Here is a 19,239-nt window from a genome sequence, read left to right on the forward strand (position 1 = left end):
AATATCAAAGTGGGAAGCTGAACAGAGAGGAAAAACAAAACAAAACAAAACTGATTTTGATGGACGTAAAAAACCTTTTTATGAAGGGCCTGGTAGATGAGGATTCCAATTTTAGCCTGAGGGAGTATGGTGTTGGTTATCATCAGGGGCAGAATTGCCTGCTTTTTAAAAATATTAGGGAAGCAAGATATAAAAATAATTGTGTCACGACTTAGTCTATGCCCCTTTAAGACTTTCCTTGGGCTAAATTCTTAGGATCCTTTTTCAGATTTTCAGGAAACATGCAGTCTCAGTTTCCTGACTTTCTCCTTATACTAGATTCTTATGGTCCTGGAAATGCAGCATTGTGAATTGTAATGACTTATTTAGATATATCTATGTACAAATACATGAATAGTTCGTCAATGAGAAAAAAGATGGGTTATTTCTTTTTGAAACATTAATCCTTAACTTAAAGTAAAACATTCCAAAATTAATTTTATGGAAGAACTCAATGAGTTACTGGCATAGGTATAGGGCCAGGAGCTTGTACAGGACATTCTCTTGGCCATGCAAGGATGGAGCTTCTCTTATTCCTCACTAACTGTGATAAAAACAGCTTCCCACCCTTTCTTCAGCTGTCTTGACAAAAAGTCCATTAAAAAAAAAAAGATTGATTACATGATTAATAATTATGTATATAATAAACTATTAAATTTAAAAAAAAGGAGCAATCTAAAAAGAAAAGATTGAAAATGATGTCTGTTCATGATTCTCAAATGTGTATGTTAAGTATGGTATTCTGAAGTCTATATTTAAAAAGTGGTGTTTTGGTTTGTTTTTCAGATGATAATTTTCACAAATTAAGATTCTGGTATAATCTTGAGATCCATAGCACTCCTGGACCACCCATAGACATTATGGAACTGACATGTATTGCTCTGGTAAGTGCCCATGACATGTTCATAGACTCCGTCATTTTGTGAGCAGTTAGACCTTTTGTTGTATAGTAAATTACTTACTATCCCTAAAAACGTCTGTATCAGATGATTGTATTAAGATAAATTAGTCAATCATAGCAATTTTATTTTTAAATCTAGTACTATGGACTTAAAATGCTTTTGGAAAACATATTTTAGTTATATGTTATCTTATCATGACTGCGTTGATTAGCATTCTATCTGTTTCAAGAGTTACTAAAGCAAACTTACCCTTAGCCTACATGTTTGCTCACACATAGATGGTAAAAACAGGATTGTGCTACTAGACTCTTTCAGCCTTGCTTCTTCCTGGTTTCTACAGCAGACCTTTCACTTGGAAACATATTTGGAGCAACTGGCATACATTTGGGGTTTCCATTAATACTCGGAATAGATTTGTCTGATGTGAATTACTAAAATGTTACTAAATTTGTGTCCAAAATTATTTAATAAAGTTAAATATTAAGAGTCTTATTTTAAATGAAACATGAGTACAATATTGCTATTAATAATGTTTTAATTAAATTTAGTTTCCTTATTGTTAGTTCTCAGGTGTTTAAGATGATAATAATAAATGTTATTTTTATTTTTAAATATGTGGATAGATTTCTTTATAGAATTGATTACTTAGAATCTTGAACTTTGGCTCCAATAAATAGAAAGTAAAAAAGAAAAGATTTAAAATATTATAAGTTTACAAATTGATTATTTGCCCACCTGATTTCTGGGTAAATCTCCATTTAGGCATAGAAGATGAATGATTAAAATTTTGAAATGTGCTCAAGTATAGATTGCAAAAGCATTATCTTCTAAGTGGAAAATTATTTAATATGACGGTAGGATCATTTCACTCAATGAAAATGTCTTATTTCTGTCAACTGGTTACCACTGCAGTGTAAAATCATCCTTAAAGGTTATTTTAAAATATACATTAAAATGTATCCCTTTATCAACACATAGAGAAAAAAATTTACATAGGCTTTGAAAAAACTGAGTGCATGATGTAGCACCTCAGAAAAGGAGAAATTGACTTTCTTATTAACTATATGCTTAAAATAAGAATAAAGATGACAAAATATGCAAAACAAACATACATAAATACAATTTTAAAAGAAATTATAGATGGCCAATTGTTTCATCTTCTCATTAAATGGTGTATAAAGTGACTTTTTCTTCTGCAAGAGCTATTAGTCCTTCAAGAAAATACTGATAGAAATTGAGATTTTTTTTTCTTTTGAGTGCATCTTTTTTTTTTTTATTATTATTATACTTTAAGTTCTAGGGTACATGTGCATAACGTGCAGGTTTGTTACATATGTATACTTGTGCCATGTTGGTGTGCTGCACCCATCAACTCGTCAGCACCCATCAACTCGTCATTTACATCAGGTATAACTCCCAATGCAATCCCTCCCCCCTCCCCCCTCCCCATGATAGGCCCCGGTGTGTGATGTTCCCCTTCCCGAGTCCAAGTGATCTCATTGTTCAGTTCCCACCTATGAGCGAGAACATGCGGTGTTTGGTTTTCTGTTCTTGTGATAGATGTACCATATGACCCAGCCATCCCATTACTGGGTATATACCCAAAGGATTATAAATCATGCTGCTATAAAGACACATGCACACGTATGTTTATTGCGGCACTATTCACAATAGCAAAGACTTGGAATCAACCCAAATGTCCATCAGTGACAGACTGGATTAAGAAAATGTGGCACATATACACCATGGAATACTATGCAGCCATCAAAAAGGATGAGTTTGTGTCCTTTGTAGGGACATGGATGCAGCTGGAAACCATCATTCTTAGCAAACTATCACAAGAACAGAAATTGAGATTTTTATAGCTCTCAACCTTAAAAGGTGAAGACTGTCACACAGGCTGAGAAATACACACCATCAGGGTACTTTATGTGCATATGTTAGAAGACTGAGCAAAAAGCAAAAACAAACAAACAAAAAACCAAAACCAAAACCAAAAAACCACTACTTATCTCTTTGAGAAATTTCAAATATGTTTTCATTTATGAAATTAAATTTGCATATACCCTTTCAGGAATATATTATTTGAATAAATAATGTACTTTTGAATAATGGCACTTGTTCATTTTTCATCAAGGACTTGCCCCTGCCCATGTATATTATAATGTAATCCTAATTCAGTTTGTACTGATTTCCTATAAGTTTTCAATTTAAACCTCTTTTTGTTTTGGCACCACAGTGGGATATTTATAACTCGTCTTATGCACATATATATTTCTAATTGCTATCATTATTTCTTTTATTATTTGTTATGAACAATTAGCATAGTTATTTCATAAATATACTTAAATAATATTATTTCATGTTCTACTTAGATTAAACACAATTATTGAGTCCCCTTTTCATTGAATAGTTTTACATTATAATGCAGGAGCGAAACCTCTTAACACATAACAGCTGCTAGATAGTTCCCTTTGTTACTATAGACAGGTTTGCTGTATTAATTAAATGTTCACATTTAACTGAGATTTGTTGAGAATGGACATCTTTTTCAACTAAGTTTACCAACTTAGCCTATTGTGGCTAGTGATGTTGCCAAATTATTAAGTTTTCTCACGTTTCTAGTCATAATTGTTGAAGGTAAAAATGTATTCCCTCTTTAACTTTCAGACATGAAGATTTATTTACTAGAAATAGTATGATTTCTTTTAAATAATGCCATCAAATGAAACCTTTGTCCATTCTTTGAAGAAGATGCTTTCTGACTACTTTCAGAAGTATACTGAAATTGTGGTCCTCACTTGTATATTATTTCCTAATATTATTGACTGCATATTCTGTTCAGGTGAATCATTTGAGAAATACTTTATTTAAACTTTATACCTCCAGATGTGGCAATGGTTCACTCAAGATACTAAGCCATCTCTTATTTTTTTATCTGCATCTCAGTTTTTATTACATTCAACTCAATTTCCACATTTTTTCTAGAAATGAGTGATTGATCAGAGTCTCTCTAAAATAGGGTTCATGTAAGAAATACAATCTTGAAACACATATATTTGGTTACTTCTTACTGCAGGTTCCAAAACCAGATTACATTTTCAGTAAATAATACTTGTTTGTTAGTAGTCCTTTCTCTGTTGGTATAAAGTATTTAGGATTTCCTTTGGAAATTTTAACATATAATAGCTGCTGTTCCATTTTGTTTGATCTCAAAAATCTCTTGTATTTTATATAGTTCGGCTATGGGAGAATGATGACAATAACCCACTGTCTTTCCACTGACACTCGATAACTCTGATATATAGCACTGAGCTGTAAACATTTTGTGGAAACAAAACTTAAGTGTGTGAGCAACTCATTATATAATTTACGTTTTAAACAGCCATAGCCTTCAAAATACTTACTTCATTGTCAGTGAAAGTTGCATGATCATTTACTTCTTTCTGAGCTTTTAATTCTATAAACAACCTTCAACTAAATTAACTATATTGTTAATAAAGAGATCCAGAAATATCTCCACAAAATAGCAAAAGAGAAGCACAGTTAAAAACACTGTTAATCCTCTTGGTGTCAAACATAAAAGCATCCATACAAAACAACACAAGTGAGACCAGGTGTGGTGGCTTATGACTATAATCCAAGCACTTTGGGAGGCCAAGGTGGGAGGCTTGCTTGAGCTCGGGAATTTGAGACCAGCCTGAGCAACATAGTGAGACCTTGTCTCTAGTAAAAAAACAAAATAAAAATTTAAAAAACACATGTAAGTTGCCAACCATTTTTAAAAAGTTTTTAGTTTTAGCCTCCATAATGTATTTAATGTTTTTAATGTATTTTCTTCTTTCATCCTTTTTTTTTTTTTTTTTTTTTTTTTTTTGAGATGGAGTTTTGCTCTTGTTGCCCAGGCTGGTGTGCAATGGCATGATCTTGGCTCACTGCAACCTCCACCTCCTGGGTTCAGGTGATTCTCCTGCCTCGGTCTCCTGAGTAGCTGGAATTACAGGCATGGGCCTTCATGGCTGGCTAATTATGTATTTTTAGTAGAGACGGGGTTTCTCCACGTTGGTCAGGCTGGTCTTGAACTCCCAATCTCAGGTGATCCACCCGCTCCTCAGCCTCCCACAGTGTTGGGATTATAGGCATGAGCCACCGCACCCGGCATCTTTCATACTTTTTATACTTTATTTTTCTAGATGAAAGATCATATATCATAAGGTGTTGTCCATGACATCGAAATTTCTCTTCCTCATTAAATGTTGAGGAAGAAAAATTAGCATTCTGCTTTTAATTTATCCTGATAAGTTGTAAAAAATTCTTAAATACTATTTTTTAATCCAGAAAATATATCTCATGGTCTAATTTGAGTTAAATACAATAAATGTAGATGTTGCTATGGAAGACTATTTTGATTAATGTTGAAAACACTCATATACAAAAATATTCTATAAAAATTAGAATTATGGTAAAATCTCATCTCTAATCTGCCTATACTCTATTTTAAAAAAATTTAAAGTACTTGTTGGCTCCCAAAAGATATAATGTTCTTCCTAAAATTATAGAGTTAATATACTTGGATTTAATATCTACATTAATTGCCATAATATTTCCTGAATCATTTACTTATTTGTAAATTCTGAATTGATTTTGTGCATAATGTCTATGGCTTTAAAGGTCAGCAATAATTAGCCACTTTCACTTCAACTGACAGTGGAATCAAGGCCATGCCCAGAGTTAAACTGTCAACTGTCTGCACTTCACTGAAGTGCCTAATTAAAGGGAAAAGGATGTGTGTTGGAGAGGGTCTGCTGTCCAAACAAGGTGCTCTGCCAAAAGGAAAGATGCATTTATTCTCTCTTTCTCTCTCAGTCTCCCTCAATCCTCCCATTCTCCCTCCACGCCCTCCCTTCCTTCCTCCCTCTTCTCTTCCCCCCACCGCCCCCCCGCCCCCCGCACCTTATTTCTTTTTATTTTTTCATCTAAGTCATCTCTGGTAGCCAAGCTCTGTGCTCTGAAGGCTGATTCCTTTTCTAGTGTTCACACATACAACTTTTCCAGTAACGACTCTGTATAGGATTTCAACAAACAAAGCTTTTCAGGAAATTTTTACTCCAAGTTAAAACAAGAATGCTGACCTGTATTTACAGAGTATCTAGGTAGTCATAATGAATTCCATTGACTCTCCTTGGTCATAATTACTGACAATGCTGTTCTGGTTAGATACGATGTTAACCAGTGTGATTTGCAGAAATGACATGGAAATAGAGATTTAGCTATTTACTCTTAAAAAACAGAGAGTAGGATAAAGAGCTGATTTTAGAAGCCAAACTTAGGTTTGTCTTTACTTTCTGGTAAACTCAGTCAGATTCTGTTCCCTCTCAGGTCAGATTCAACTCCTCCTCAGTGTTCTCATGCTCCATTCTCCCGGGTGTTATGGAGAGGTTAAAAGGAAACTTAGAGGGCATCCTGACTCCAAGTTCAGAGATGGAGGGAATTTGGTCCTTACCATCTTGTCTTGACATCTGCAGTATAAAAGTCTTACTGGCTAGTCGTTGAATATCAAGGGGCTCTCCCCATCACATTTCATGTAGCCCCAAAGGGGCACAGCAGAACATCCTTAAGGCTTTCTAAATTCTAGTGAAAAGTCACTAAAGTAGCAGAGATAGGACAGGAATTTAGGAGGAAGTTTAAGTCTTGGGTAAAGTGTGTGTTTTCTGTCTGTTGCCACCACCAGCTGAGGAAAACTTCATTTATTCTTTCTTGGTTATTAACACTGGCTAGGCAAGTTTTCTTCAAAAACTATGGTTTATATCAGAACAATAGAATCAAAACAGTAAAATATCTGAAAAAAGAGTATGTTGAAAAAACTAGACGAACTTTCTTTTCCTTGCATTCAGGGTATAGCAACCCCACCCAGCGTGCAGTGAGCTTAGAAAGCTTTAGCACTGGAAATTAGGTGAGGGTAATGGAGTGAGGTGACCTGGGTTAATATGGCAAACTATCAGCCTATTGTACCTGATGAGGAAAACCTAGCATTAGCTCTGATGGAAACAATCTAATTTGTGATTTTGTGGGCAAGTTCAAATTTTACATAATGAATAAAGACGTCATTTTAAAACTCATATCTTACCTTGGACATTTTGAGATGAAAAATTATGATTACTTTGAGGTATCTCTATATTTCTGAGTGAAATAGTGTTCAGGAGATAGAAAGGAATGGGTCAGGTAAGAAAATCATAACTGTCCATTCCTTCTCATGTAGGCCTTTAAGTCACGAGTATATTAATTAGTTGAAATCAACATCACAGCTATCTGAAAGACCATTATTTCAATTAAAGTTCACAATGAACATTCCAAAGGAAAACAATTTTTGGCTACTCTGTCATTATGAACTATTCATGCCTCTGCCTTCTTCCATAAATGCAGATGAAGAAGAATTGACTGAACATGACATTGGATTCATTTATGCAAGTTCAAACACCTGACATGCAAAAAAAATCAAGGCAAATACCCACTCACTGTGTCAAGAATTACCCCCTGGGGTACCCCATACCCCATGATTATTAAATCATGTGTAATGTATCTTAAGCACTGTTTGCTTAACTCGTGACAAACAGTCTTCAAAATGGCCTGCCTACAGGGTCATTCAGAGTTAACATTTTAATAATTCACACACATGCATATACATATATATGTATACTTACATATATATGTAGAGAATACATATATACACACATATACGGTGGTGGGAGGGGAGCGGAATACTATCTTAAACGGTTAAGCAGGAGGTTGCTTCCTAGGGATCACTCCTTGCAATTAGAAATATTTCTATTGTTAATAGTTTTCCTTTCTCTCTCAAGGTTATGGGGTGTGTCTCAATACAAATTAATAAACTTTAGGCTTTTCCAGTGTTTTCTGGCTTTTTCACAACTCCCAGGTGCCTATTAATGCATCCTCAACATACATGTCCCCCAGTCTGGCATTAGTAAACCACCTTGATTGCATCTCAGCATTCTATACATTTCAGGTCATATGATGGAGGATTGGGGACTGGGGTGGGTATAAGGCATGACGTCATTAGATACAGTGTTGTACAGATGGAAATAGCAAAAGAATGACAATGGTGTTTCTAAGCATAGCTGTCTACATGGTTTATTTGAGTTCTGACTTTTCAATTTAGGAAAATTATTGACCCAGATTATAATGATCACTTCCTCTCAATTACATGATACTTTCAAAATACCCATTAGTTCAGTTTGTTTACTGACTTGGTAATGTTTTCAAATTGAATAAAATTAAAATTGAAGATTTCCTCAATAATATGCCTTACTTAATATTATTGTGTGTTTTCTCCTCAGAAATAATCCTTTTATACTGAACTCATGATTATCTTCTGAGAGAGGGTATGGTGAAAATACTTCATGTTAGTGCATATTGAATTGTCGTTGACTCAATTCAGTGGTTATGTGGAAGTAAATAATCTTTATTTATTCTGACAAAGCAGGAAATGATGAAGTGTTTAGTGCACTCAGTGAATTACACTTTTTCCTCGTAGAGCAGGTATGAACCAGCAACCAAGTGACAAAGTGATAAGGCAATAAAGTCTTTCTCCCATCTGAAACTGCTGTCTTCACCCAGTAACTTTCAAGTAAGGAGGCAGGCTGAATTAACTGGAGACTTTTAAACTCCTTCTGAGTTAGATTTTTACATAGTTGCTTTATTATTTAATTAAAAGTTGTGATTATCCAAGATACCAGACATTTCAATAATTCTATATATTATATAATATGTAATATATAATGTATAATATGTAATACTTTTAATATATAATGCATAATAGGTATATACATACACACAAACACTAAATCATCTCATAAATTGCACATTTTATTTTCTAATGAGTATTTACTGAATATCTCTGATATTCCTGATACTGTTCTAGATGCTAAAGAACAGTGATGAACAATACAAGCAAGGCCCCTATTTGCATGGAGCTACCATTCTAGTGGAGTTAGAAAACGAATAAAGTAATTGAATTGGGATGTTTCCTGGGAAGTTCTCCTGTTACCTTGGATTTTCAAATGAAGTCACAAACCTGAGAATTATCTATAGATAATTATATTTCTTATATTTAAAGAAATATAACACATATATTTGTGTTATGAAAGTGGTTGCTGTGCCATTTATTTAAGACTCTCTAAATATAGTATTCAGAGTATATCTAGCTGATACAGCAAATAAACCCTAAATTTGCAATGGCTAAACACAGTAAAAGTTTTTAACAATTGTAACATTCTAGTGAATGTGTCCCTGGTTGGTGGGTGGCATACTCCCTGTTGTGATTCAGGGAGCCAGGGTTGTTCCATCTTGTGATTCCTTCCTTTTTAGGGACTCAGAGGTCCCTACATGTAGCTGGAGAAAAAGAAAGCAGAGAGAAGAGAATTTCCAGTAGTTTTAATGGCCTTCACATACAGGTGACACACCACCTTCACTCACATACAATTGGAGAAAACTAGTGACACAGCTAAGCCCAGGTGAAAGAGGCTCTGGGAAATGGAATCTCTAGTTGGACAGCCACTTCCAAGTGACATCTTCATGTCATGAAAGGGGAACTTAGGATTTTAGTGGAGAGATATTGCAGGATCTGGCCAGCAGCCCACAATGCAATGGAGCTCTCTCTTTGTTCCCAGGTGGATCGGCAGGTTAAGAAATAATAGACACACACAAGATAGTGAAAGCTGAGTCCAGGGGGGTCACCACCTTCTGGTCCAGCGGTGCCAACAATGCACTGGATATGCCAGCATTTTATTAAGTTTAGTGAGGGTGGGGGTAGGTTAGTGAGGGATTTAGGGTCATTTGATTATGAGGTGAGATGATCACATGGGGATGAAGTAATTCTTTAACATAACATCCGTATGCAGAAGTACAGTATACAGAGATAAGAATTTACAATATAGTGTGTGCATCAGTAATTTCTAACAGAGCCTTAAAACAGAAACACAGTATTTCCATAACCTATGATTAGCAAAATATTAATCAGCAGTAACAGTTACGGCAAAAGCTGGTTACAAACAATCCATAGAAACAGGACGTGAAGCTAGACAACCGGTTAGACTAGAAATTCTCAGAAGGGAGTATGCCTTAACCCTGAAGAGGCCTAGAAGAGCAGTGGCAAGATGAGGGCATTTATAGCCCTATCTTATCCATATGGACAGGTGCCCCCCATGCATCCGTTTATAGGCTCTCCACGAGGGTTGCATTCCATTCTCAGAGCTATGAACATCTGCTTTTCTGGGATAGGAATCCTGGTGATGTGAAACCTCCCTGACTGCACATCCATTCATAGGCTCTCTGCAGGGGGAAGCACATCATGTGCTGTTGGCTCATTCTGGCAGTCCAACCTGGCATTGTCTTTAGACAATCCTGCATGCAATTTTGTATTTACAATAATCAGGAGCATTTCATCTTTTATTCCATAGCAATAGTTTCAGGGGGTCTCCCTACAGAGAGATGATGTTTCTGGCACATCAAGGGAGGGGAGAAATCTTTAGCCCATCACCCATTTACAGCTCATATCTGTGGTGGCCAGAACAAAAAGACAGTGGGAGTGTCTTCTTTAAGGAGAGGAAGCTGACAGTTTAATGCCCCTGGCTCTTGGTGAGTTCCTACCAACAGAATGGACCACAGAGAGAGGGAAGGTGGTTAGAGTGAGAGCAAGATGCACTTTCATCGGCACAATTCAAGATGTAGTGGACCAAAGTGAATTTGACGTAATGAAATAAGGCTAGGCTTGAGCTTATTTGAAAGGACCCAGCCCAAGAAACATTCTTCTAGGGTGAGAAGACTCCTGGGGATAATTCAAGATAGAAGAAGGCAAAAGGAACCTATATACTCACCTGGATAAGATCAGGTAGCACCAATTAAGTAAGTGGGTATTGTTCTTCTACCTGTCATCCCATTTCATCCTGCAACCTGAAAGAGCCAGCCACATCAGCACCATGATCATAGGAGAGGAAGCTGGAGCAGAGGGTTGAAAAGAGCAGGCCATGTTTACCTCCTTCCTCACAAGCAGTGTGCAAAATTCCCAGACAGGCCTGAGGGTGAGGATGAGGTGCCAGAAAGGGAGGATCAGGAGCAGACTTCAATTGCATGTGAGAAGAAAGTGTTGATTGATTTGAGATTTCTATAAATACCTCAAAGTTAGACTCTTCTGGCACTGGGAGCCACCTTGAGATAATAATAGGGCTGGAGGAAGGCAGCTCCTTCAGGGGTTTGGATAGCAGTAGTGAGAGACTTTTCAGATTGCACTCCACTAAGGTTAGTCTATCCGGTGTACCTGTTATAATGACAATAGATGACTGAGGTAAATTTAGACAGTGATAATTCTATGAACAAAAATATTCCAGGGTAACATTGAGGGTGGCTTGAAGACTGTGGCAATGCACCCAACTAGAGAGACTAATGGTGCAGAAGCCCTCAGAACAAAATGAGCTCGGTGGGAAGGGACACAACAAGAAGGAGCATAAGCAGTCCAGAAGCAGGGAAGAGGTAGAGAGGCCACAGCTGGACAGGAAAGATTGCAGGATTGATGGGGTGGGAGTTGGGCTGTTACTTGTGATTAGAGTTTTTGAGGTGTTTGCAGGGCCAGATCTCCTGGGGCCTCAAAAGGCAAGAAGAAAGATTTTAGTCTATGTGCATTTAGCCAATAGAGGGTGTAAACGAAATGAATGACCTGATTTAATTTATGTTTTTAAACTTCTCCGTAAGTTCCTTCCATTGTAAAAAAATAAACATATAACTTATATATATGTGCTAGGTGCAGCGGCTCACACCTATAATCCCAGCACTTTGGGAGGTGGGTGGATCATGAGATCAGGAGGTTGAGACCATCCTGGCTTATACGGTGAAACCCCGTCTCTACGGAAAATACAAAAAAATTAGCCGGGCGTGGTGGTGGGCGCCAATAGTCCCAGCTACTCAGGAGGCTGAGGCAGGAGAATGGTGTGAACCCAGGAGGCAGAGCTTGCAGTGAGCCGAGATCGCGCCACTGCACTCCAGCCTGGGCGACAGAGCGAGACACCATTTCAAAATTAAAAAAATAAAAATAAAAATAAAATAATATGTATGTGTATACATATATATACATAAATGCTGAAAATATCTAATATTTGTTTTAAAAGTATGTAGGTATTCGAACTTCCTCTGAAAATCTTTATAATTTGCAAAATTCAATACAACTGTTTTTATATATTTAAAAAGAGTATTCCACTTCTACATGAGTGGTTAAATGTTTTAATTATTTTCAATTTCAGCATTGTGAATGTCTTTTCTGTTTTAAAATTTTTACTTGTATTTCATGGGATTAAATATGCATTATTTAGTCCTCTTACAAAGGAGTCTGAGAAATGGAAGCAATTTCTTTAAACAGCCATTATGTTTGCTACCATATTCTTAAGTACAAGCCAGAAAAAATATTGGATACCTTATAAAAGAATGCTTTCTATCATTAAACCTAAAAGAGCCCATGTGAAGATGAAAGAAAGCTTTAGAAGTCATCATGTAATGTTCAGCCATTACTGTTTTACTTGAGTTTCAAAAAAAAAATCAGTCAAAACTGATTTATGTTTAATTCTGAACACAAATTAACTTTAAAAGCCTACTCATGAAAGTGGAGGAATATGCCATTTGCAAAACAGACACCAGCCAAGTATTTCAAACGTTTTTATAGATAAAGTATTCACAGAATTCAATGGACTGTGTACTTCTCATTTAGTAAGAGTTCTTTATAAAATGAAATGGAATATGAGGTGGCAAGATAACTTAGCCAAAACAATTAATATTGTTTTAAATATAATTTTAATGTTTTATTTTGTATGTTATTTTCTCAAAATGGCTATGCATTTCTGTAATCATACAGATAACCTAAGAAAGTTGTTTCAAGAATAAACATGAGTTTTGATCATCTTATAAAATGAGAGATAACAAAAATTTCTTCTCTTTAACTTACTGAACATATCAAATACTTTAAAGATGTAATTTTACAACCTTAAGAAATATTGATATTTAGAAAAGCAATCTTCCCTGAAATTTTGAAGATATTTTGTCAGGTGGATATTTAAAATACAAATTATTCATTATGTTTAAGGTGTCATTTAAGTTTTTCTGTTTAAACCTAGAAGAAAATAATATCCAAACAATAATGAAATTTAGAATCATTTTCGTAATATTATAGTTACATTTGAGATACTTTCTACCATACTAGAAATATAGTACAGTTAATTAGAAACTTAAAGCTTTTGACTGTAGTGAAACATTTATTTCTGTTGAGTCTTGCTATTTTCAAAACTCCAAATAATGAGATTCCAGAGATTTTCAAGAGATTGCAGTACTGGTAACTCTAAGCATTCAACGATTGCTCTCTGGAAGGCTGCTCTGTGAAGGATTTTGAGGATGTGTCCAGACCTACTGAATAAGAGTGAAGTGATCAGTCAATAGTATTTGTCATGGATGTTGCAAGGATACCAAGGAGGAGCTGTGATTTAAGTGCTCCATAGACACCATCCATATTTCCCACTCGTAAGATCTGGCCAACTGTAGAATCTTATGACACTTTGGTAGCACGAGGGCATGGTCTCGTTAGATAGATTGTAGTTTACACAGAAAATAGTAGGTTTAATGTGATTTTGTTCCATTTTGTTTTCAAGACTTATGTATGTAATAAGACCTCAGGTAGTTCTATATTCCAATATTTATTCCTCTTTAGACCAGAATCTAAATCTAAATCTAATGTGTAGGTCTCAACATGTGAGTGGGTCAAAGCTAGCATTATTTTTTTCAGGAAATAGAATAGAATAAAAGGTAGTAGAGAGTATCAGAAAATATTACATGTGGTAAATGCAGGGATTGTTTTGTAAAACTTTTGTGATATATATATGTGAACCATATTGTGATATAAAACAAATTATTCTGGGTTGTGGTTCAAACATTTTGAAACTCAGTGGTTTAGATTCTAGCATTTTTACTTCTATGACAGGCTATAGCATTCTGTTGAACAGACTCTGTTCTTCTCTGAATAATGTCTGAGTAGTAGACCAGGACAAATGTCTAGGCCAAATGTGTCATTTCCATATTCTGTCTTAAGCCCTGAGCAAAATCTATAGGCTCATATTGGGTTGATAGTATTTGTTACCTTGGCATACCCTTTTTTCTAGTTGTTCTTATTTTTGACCATTGGAAACTTATTTGGAGGCCAAGTCCTGTATCAACTTTATAAAATATGCCAGGTTACCCAGGAAATTAGTCACTGGTCAGTATTTTATGTTTTACACTTTTATTTTTCCTTCTTTATAATTATAAGCATTGAATATTTTGCTGTAGATGTTTAAATGCCCACTTATTTTAAGAATTCATAATTCTAATATCTCCTGAAACCACTGTAGAAGACTATTTTTTCATTGCATTTATAATCAACATTGATTTCTAATAAGTGATATCTGCTCTAATCTAATTGTTACTTTGTATATATGCTTGGTTTCCATCTTTCTTCACCAGACGTTGTTCACCACACTAAATGTTGTTTCCATTCCTCTAAAATGTAGCATTCCTCCAACTCATTTATTTATTAGAGGTGATCAGGCAAATATTCTCAGCTAGGTCCTCTGAAACAGCCATAGACAAAGCTGTAATATCTACCTTGAAGATATGTTCCCAGAAGCTTAGTAAGAATTTTTTGTCACCCCTGTAAAGTGATTTGATAAATTTCATAACAGCTCCATGTTCTAAAGTACGTTTATTACCAAGCTTTGATTTATAATTGAAATACTCAACCTTCTCCATTTCTTTAGGTTAAAACATTTAGGCAACTGGAATTTGTTAAAATTGAGATGCGTCCTGTCTACTAATTATCTTTACTACATTTTCTTTAATTATAGCTTTTGACGTAGTGGAGATCATGGCTGAAATGGGGTGCATTACAAGTCATTAGCCAGGATGGGTCAGTATGAGGATCAGGAAATATCTTAGAACTTAAAGAGTGCCTTCCAGAGCTAAGACAGTGTACCTTGGGGGAAGGACAGGACAAACAAGAACAGAAGGAAGAAATCTAAACAGAAAGATGTATCATCAACATAATTTGACTTTTTAGTTTAGATTGTCCCTACTACTTGATGCAAAGGTACGTTGTTACTTTAAGTGTTTCCTTTGAATCAGCAGCAGCAGCAGCATCATGTGGAAACTTTCTAGAAATATAAATTTCAGACCCCATCCCAGATCTACTGAATCTCTGGGAGGGAGAAGGGGTGTGGGGGAGAGGTTGATAAAAGTCTGTCTTTTAGCAGACTCTGCTGGTTATTCTTAAGTGTGATAAAGTTTGAGTACCATTCCTAGAGTAAACACTGAAAAATGGACCTCATAGAAATAATGATACCAGTGAAAAATATATTTTAAATGTAATTTTACAAATAGTTTTCATCCATTTAGTTACATGGATCTCTGTGTAGTATTTGCTGTTGAAAAAAATAAGGTTACAATTTATCAAGGCTAATGAAAGAAAACATGTAAGAGATTCAAAGCTAGTGAGATGTATTCAACAGTGTATCAAGGAAAAAAATAAAACAAATGGCCTTATATTATGTAATAATTTCCTTTACATTTCCTTTCACAGTATAATGACTCCATGCTGACACTAAAAGGTGATTACATATTTGTTGTATAATTCTAGGACAGCACTTGCATTGAAATACCTCTCTCTAATCCAAAAGATAGAGCTCTTCACTTAGATGTGCAGTTAACGAGTGCTGCCCTTAATGGTGATAATGAAATTATCCTGAGTCCACTACAGTGCACCAAATATATTGTATGGTATTCTCCAGCAACTACAGGCTATAGCAATGAAAGGTATGGTTTCAGTGTGGCATTATATTTTATTGTTGAACCTTAGAAATTAACCTTTAAATTTTACTTTTTCTTACACGATAATCATTAAAATTACACTTGCTCATAGTTTTAATTTTGTTTAATACTAGTCCCTGAAAAAATGTACTGATTTAATTGGAGTTAGTTTTTGCTTGCTTCAGTGCAAAAATAGTAGTTATCAGAATATCAAATTAAATAATTTCTACATTTCTCCTTTTACCCCCTTTCACTTCACTTTTTACTAAGTAAACCTTTATGGATGCAAAAGCTGAACAAAATGAAAACAATTGCATGAGGACTAGGGATTAAACTTTCAATTTTGTTGATGAAAATTCATATATTTTGCTTCTTAATTAAATACAAATAATTCACTTGGAGGACATAGAGGAATTAAAGTAATTAATTACAGTCATAATGTCCTACAATAAATATCTTGAACTTATTTCTGCTAACTGAAATTTTGCATCCTTTGACCAGTCTCTCCTCAAAGTTGGTGTCCCCTCCGCCTCCCAGCCCCTGGTAACAATAATCATTATACTCTCTGCTTCTGCGTTCAATTTTTTTTTTTATTGTTATGCTTTAAGTTCTAGGGCACATGTGCACAACGTGCAGGTTTGTTACATATGTATACATGTGCCATGTTGGTGTGCTGCTCCCATTAACTCGTCATTTACATTAGGTATATCTCCTAATGCTACTCCCTCCCTCCCCGCTCCCCACAATAGTTCAATTTTTTAAAATTCAACATATAAGTGAAATCTGTCTTTCTGTGCCTGGCCTGGCTTATTTTATTTAATGTAACATCCTTTAAAATAACTCTCATTGGTGCTTCAAGTACAGTTTCCTACAATAGAAACCAGTAATTGTTATTTTAGCGAATCAGTAAATAAATGAATACATCTGTGAAATTTTAAAGGATAAAAATTATTATTCTGTGAAGCATGAAAATAAGAATATCACATATTATAAAAGACACTATTTTGAAAAAATTACCATTAGAAATATGGGCTGATCTTTTTGCCCCAATGTGATTGCACAGGCTTTGTGAACATATACTGAATCTTGAATTTTCTTTATCAGCATATATTAAAAAAATTTTTGGCTAATACTTACTGTCTGCCTACTCTGCTATCATCATTGGGGCATGTATTTTACATACATAAAATTCTCACAGCAACTGTAAGAGGTAAGAGTGATTCCTCCTATTTTATAAATGAGAAAATGACTTTTTCAAAACTGCACAAGTAAAAGATGACAGAGCTGAGATACCATCCCAGTTATCTTTTTTTTTTTTTTTTTTTTCTTTTGAGACAGAGTCTCACTCTGTCACCTGGGCTGGAGTGCAGTGACGTGATCTCAGCTCACTGCAACCTCTGCCTCCCAGGTTCAAGCGATTCTCCTGCCTCAGCCTCCCGAGTAGCCGGGATTACAGGCGACCGCCACTTCACCCAGCTAATTTTTTGTGTTTTAATGGAGATAGGGTTCCACCATATTGGCCAGGCTGGTCTCGAACTCCTGACCTCATGATTCGCCTGCCTCAGCCTCCCAAAGTGCTGGGATTACAGGTGTGAGCCACCATGTCCGGCCCCCAGTTATACTTTTTTAGACTGTCACAAGCTCCGCTTCCCTGGTAGTTGAGGATGTGCTGGTCATAAAGGAAGTTCTCTAGAGCTATATGTCACTTGATAGCATTCAAATGAAAATGCACATGCATTCAACTAAAACTAAATTTGACGTAACCACAGTTAAAAAGCAGGGCTTTTACTCTTCCACCTTCTGCAAGACATTTAAACTACTCATGTTTAAACATTTTTATTGATCCAGCAGGCGTTTATTAAACAGATATTAATGACAACACTGCTTTTCTTGAATAATGAAGTGATTTTCTCAACCAAAACTGAAGAATTAAAAATATATCTACAAATAGAGTAGTACATGTTACAGAGCAGTTGTCAAATGTTGTATTTAAAACCAACTATTTATACTAGTTTGGGGTATACTTCTTCTGCTAAATTTATTACACAAACTAAAACTGCTGACAAAATTTTGTGTATTTCTCTCCACCAGCATTATTTTTCAGCCTGAAATGGCTGAAGAGTTCTGGTATTTACTGAAATTAACTATTGAATTACCAAAACCAACCATAATTCCAGAAATACAGTGCGACCTTGGCAAGTAAGTTCTACTTAATAGATAAAGTTATTGCTTGCAAGAAAAATAGTTAATCTATTACAATATTGTTATAATGCATTCAGTTTCTAAAAAGAAAAATAAATATCTCTTTAGTCATTGATTTTTTTTTTCCTAGGGAAGGTTTGATATGTAAACTACATTGTGGAAAACTTGTCAAAGAAAAACAAATCAGGACTTAGCAAGGAAAGAGTTTTATTCAAAAGGATTATTACAAGGGATAAAAAGAGACCATTGCAATAGGGAAAGACTCCCATTAGAAGTCTACAAGGGTCTGCAAAATCAAACAGAAAAAAGTTTGTCTTTTATAAAGTAAAGGAAGGACAAGCAGATATAGACAGAATCTTTGGAGGGAAAGCTGCACAAGCAAGGGACAATGGCCAGTGATGTCTAACAGGAAAAGGGTTTTACTGTGGTCAGCTAATTCCCAGGAGAAGCTGAGAAAGGGTCATGTTACTTTGTGTGTCTGCATGCTTGTGTAGGCTTAGGGACAAGCAGAGTTCAGGGGCTGGTGGGAAGGAGAGAAACCTGGCAAAAGTTTCCTCAAGGCAAAGGAGAGGTAAGCAATGAATAACTGTGAACATTTGGTCAGTGGGTTAATGCCATGATCCCTTGAGATATGACCATTCCTATTTAGATAGTTGAGTTCCTACTGTTTATCAAGTTTGGTGCTGGTAAATAGGGATAAAAAAGGCATAATCCCTGCTTTTAAAGAGTATACACCCTAATGAGTAAATTAGTGCCTTTTAACTAATTTCTGTCCCTTGTCACATCAAAAGAGTGTTGCATTCTTCCAGTACATGCTCTTTAGCCACAACAATGACATTTGAAATTTTTTTCTTATAGTAGCATAGATATCTAGTATGAAAATATTTTATTCCTATTTTTCTAAGGTATTGTGTATGAGAAAACTTGGGAAATTGGTAATATACAAAGCAGATGCTTACCAAAAAATGATGAGAAATCTGTCATGATTTTTAGTATATTTTATTCATTATAATTAATGAAGTTTTGGTTATTTTCATTGAATTTCTTCATATGTCGCTGGTGAAAGAACAAATTCATGATTTACAGAGACTTGTTAAATTTGTAGTCTAGAATCATAAAACTGACATATAATGTTCTTTTTAAGGTGAATCATTTTATGCATATAGTTTATATAAAAACAAGAAAATGGTGATTTATATGAACTATATAA

General features: G+C 35.2%; 1 protein-coding gene across 1 annotated transcript in view; it reads left to right on the forward strand.

The window, feature by feature from the left end:
• Positions 1 to 19,239, forward strand: part of CFAP47 (cilia and flagella associated protein 47) — a 439,964-nt gene that overhangs the window by 318,635 nt on the left and 102,090 nt on the right. Inside the window, exons 51-53 of the mRNA XM_050776518.1 lie at positions 826 to 923; positions 15,658 to 15,833; positions 17,919 to 18,026. Of these exons, the coding sequence (XP_050632475.1) occupies positions 826 to 923; positions 15,658 to 15,833; positions 17,919 to 18,026 (382 nt within the window). The remainder of the gene's footprint in view (positions 1 to 825; positions 924 to 15,657; positions 15,834 to 17,918; positions 18,027 to 19,239) is intronic.

Source organism: Macaca thibetana, chromosome X, assembly GCF_024542745.1.
Source record: "Macaca thibetana thibetana isolate TM-01 chromosome X, ASM2454274v1, whole genome shotgun sequence".
In the NCBI taxonomy this organism is placed as follows: domain Eukaryota; kingdom Metazoa; phylum Chordata; class Mammalia; order Primates; family Cercopithecidae; genus Macaca; species Macaca thibetana.